The 3,997-nt window shown below is 45.3% G+C and overlaps 1 protein-coding gene across 1 annotated transcript in view; it reads right to left on the reverse strand.

Moving 5' to 3' along the window:
* Window positions 1-344: 344 nt before the first annotated feature.
* The window catches only part of LOC126404653 (actin filament-associated protein 1-like), a 47,768-nt gene continuing 44,115 nt past the window's right edge, over window positions 345-3,997 (reverse strand). The window contains exon 5 of the mRNA XM_050068031.1: window positions 345-571. Within this exon, the coding sequence (XP_049923988.1) occupies window positions 345-571 (227 nt within the window). The remainder of the gene's footprint in view (window positions 572-3,997) is intronic.

A 3,997-nucleotide genomic window follows, 5' to 3' on the forward strand; every position in this document is an offset into this window, starting at 1 on the left:
AAACTTCGACTTACACTGGCTGCGCTCCGCCTGCGCTGACAGTAGACCTGGTTTCAGCTGGCGAGCTTTTAGCGCACCTTCGGCAAAGCCTTTTGGCACGAAACTGTCACTGCGCCAAGCTGGATCTGTCGACACCTCCCCCTGCTGCGCCGCCACACCCATCTCAGCGCACCTCGGTCTGCCAAACTACCAAACTGAGTGCGCCTCGGGTTGCGCTGCTCAAAACTAGCTCTGCGCGGGGTTCGCCACCCTGCGCCACGCTGGGAAACTAGAGCCCATAGTCTCCGTCCAAGGCTGTTGCCGGCTTGGAGGCAAAAAAACAAAATGGAGGTCAACATGATTCTTCAAACACAACTGACCTCCAGTACAGCAACCTCCTGGCCGTTCCGAAGCAGGCGGAAGGCAAACGGGTGTTTGTGATCAAGGCCAGGGCTGACCTCGCAGCCTCGAAGGGGCAGTGAGGCGATGTGGCATTTCAAGTCATCACGATCCTTGTGGAGTAGCAGCTGGTTGTCCTTCAGGCGGCACCAACGCTCCCTCCAACGGTTATTGGACAACACGTTCAGGTAGCCTGTCAAGCAAAGCAAACACAGAAAAATAAAGTAATGAGGAACTATACTGAGTTTTTCACAAATTATAACAATATCAGACTGATTTTATAATACTATTTATTGCTGCCATTTTTTTGGCTGTAGCTGTCCAGTGTATTTTTTTTACTGGTCTACCTTTCCCATTCAAACTGCACTCATGCACAAAAGTTTCAAGTTCAGGAAAATTATGCATGTACATAGTGACACAAAAGACAAAAGCATGTGTTCATTTCACAGCCTGCAATGGATATTGCTGTCTCGTAAAAGTCTCCATGAAACAAAAATACAAACAGTGTCATATGTCTTATGACTTATCCTCAGAATCAGAATCAGAAATGCTTGAATTGATCCCTAAGGGGAAATTGTTATTCATTATAGTCATTCCAATGTAAGGACTGGTAACCTCTGATTTGCAAAATCAGATTACAACACGGCAAAGACTACGTCAAAACTGACTCCTCGAAGCCAGGCCACAACGGATCCTCATCCAGTCGACCATTTTTGTAGTTTTATACTATTCTGCCATTTTGTCTGGGAAGCCAGGCTGCCTTTGTCTCACACACACCTGGCCCTTTTCTATTAGTCTTTTTGGCCACGGTCAAACCATGCCACGTAGATACACTGCTCAAAAAAATTAACACTTAAATCACACATCAGATCTTGATGAACAAATTATTCAAGTTGAAAATCTTTACTGATGTCCATTGTACAATCCCCTGAGAACAAACTTACATCGGTCAGTGGAAACCAAAATCATCAACCCACTGAGGGCTGGATTAAAAATCACACCTAAAATCAAAGTAAAAAATTGAAATCACAGGCTGATCCATCCTGTGTGAATTTTATCACAACAACTCATAATGTGGCTCAGTAGTGTGTATTAGGGCTGCACGATATTGGAAAAAACTGACATTGCGTTTTTTTGTTTTTTTTTTGCAATATATATTCGTATACCTGTGATTTCTCTATGCCGTTTGGACTTTTTATCGTCAGGTGTTACACTGGCAAAGGCATCTGTAATTGTTTTTTGCTTCATAGTTTGATTTTGGGATCTTGCTTTGCATTCATCATAGAGAGCTCTGTGATGGTGATTCAAATGGTCAAACAGATTAGTCGTGTTGCCTCGTGTTGAGCCAATAACAGCGAGGCACTGTCGGCACAGTACATTCCTTTGGTCTGTATCATCGTTGACCTTCTTTTGGGGACTAAATCATCCTTTACCGTTTCTCCCTCTTGCATGTCGCTCATTTTCAGTGTGTGACTGCAGCGTGTGCATGAGAGGGGGAGGGGCTGCTGAGTGCTCAGAGAGGGAGAGACAGAGAGAGAGAGAGGAGAGCGGAGCGGAGCAAGGAGCTTTCTTCAGAGCTGCTTTTCTGAAGCAAAACAAAAGTTTACATGTTCTAAAAAAAGAGAAAACATCACACATGCGCACATCACGATGGTGATGTTCAAACGATATACTGTGCAGCCCTAGTATGTATGGTCCCCGCGAGCCTGTATGCACTCCCAATAACATCTGGGCATGCTCCTGATGAGTCGGCAGATGTTGTCCTGGGGGATCTCCACCCAGACCTGGATCGGTGCATCAGTGAACTCATAGACATAGTCTGTGGTGGTACTTGATGGTGTCGGATAGCCATAGGTGCTCAGTTGAATTTAGGTCAGGGGAATGAGAGGGCCAGTCATTGGCATCAATGCCTTCGTCATCCAGGAACTGCCTACAGCAGCACCAGCATAAGGTCTGACAATCACTCTGAGGATTTCATCCTGGTACCTAACAGCAGTCAGGGCACTGTTGTGTATGACATGGAGGTCTGTGCAATCCTGCAAGGATATGCCTCCTCAGACTGTCACTGACCCACTGCCAAACCAGTCATGCTGGTTGATGCTACAGGCAGCATAACATTCACCACAGAATCTCCAGACTCTTCACGCCTGTCACATGTGCTCACTGTGAACCTGCTCTCATCTGTGAAGAGAACGGGTCTCTGGATGCCAATGGAGCTGCACGGTGCTGGGCTGTGAGCACAGGTCTCATTAGAGGACGTCGAGCCCTCATGCCACCCTTATGGAGTCTGTTTCTGACAGTTTGGTCAGAAACATGCACACTAGTAGCCTTCTGGAGGTCATTTTGTAGGGCTCTGGCAGTGTTCCTCCTCACACAAAGGAGCAGAAACCAGTCCTGCTGATGGGTTGATGCCCTTCTACGGCCCTGTCCAACTCTCCTCGTGTAACAGCCAGTCTCCTGGTATCTCCTCCATGCTCTTGAGACTGTGCTGGGAGACACAGCAAACCTTGTGACCGCATGTATGGATAAGCCATCCTGGAGGAGCTGGACTTCCTGTGCAACCTGATTGGGTGTAGGTGCCGTCTCATGCTACCAGTAGTGACAAGGACACTAGCAGAACACAAAACTAGAGAAGAATTAGTCAGGAAGGATAAGGAGAGAGCAACTGTCCTTGGCCACCACATGTAAATCCATTTCCTTTTTGGGGGTTGTCTTGCTTTGACCTCTCCATTGCGCCTGTTGTTACTTTAATTTGTGCTTTCTAAATGGACAGATTGATATCCCTGAGGTTTATTTATTTATTTTATTTATTTATTTATTTATTATTATTTGAAAGGGACAGTGCAAGTTAATGAACATCACCATACGAGCAATACAATGACGTAAACATGCCAGATTGTAGCCATTGGCTAATTTCCATCTGTTGTCCCTAGCAGACATTCCCTAGGTAAAACACAAATAAAAACAGATAATCACATTCTTAAAACAAAACAACAATACATCCAGTTGATACATCTAGTAAAGTTTAACTTTTGACTTTGTATTACACTGTGACGATTCAGTGTTACCTTAATTTTTTTGAGCAGTGTATGTGTGTCCTTGGTCAGCTTAAACATACTGAGCTATGCAGGAGATGGATCATCTCCTGTCAGAGCCAACATCGTGCCTGACCATCTCTACGTGGGTAGCGGTGACGTCTCGCTGACCGCAGCCAAACCCTGACGACCCCCTCCTCCCCCTGAAACAAATTTGTGTTGAGAGACTTAACTCAACTCTGAATGCAGGAGAACAGAGAGAGAGGCATTATCTAAAGTCTTTGTGCGTTCATCTTTCAGTCCTTTTGTAGCTTCTAACTGAATCTCTGTGGTTTGGAGTTTAGTTTCTCTCCTGCATCCCTGTTTGTACAATAAATATCTGCTTTACTGTACTGTTGCTTGTTCACTTTTAGTTGTACAGGGGTCCATTTCACAAAGCAGGTTTAGTGAAAACTCAGAGTCTGTTAACCCTGAAATGAGGGAAACTCTGAGTTTTCTGTTTCAAAAAGGGAGGTAACTCAAACCAGAGAAAGAGGGGTAACTCTAGCCTGTTTCAGAGAGAGAGGTAACTTAAGCTCTCGGTC

The sequence above is a fragment of the Epinephelus moara genome, chromosome 17 (assembly GCF_006386435.1).
Source record: "Epinephelus moara isolate mb chromosome 17, YSFRI_EMoa_1.0, whole genome shotgun sequence".
In the NCBI taxonomy this organism is placed as follows: Eukaryota; Metazoa; Chordata; class Actinopteri; order Perciformes; family Serranidae; genus Epinephelus; species Epinephelus moara.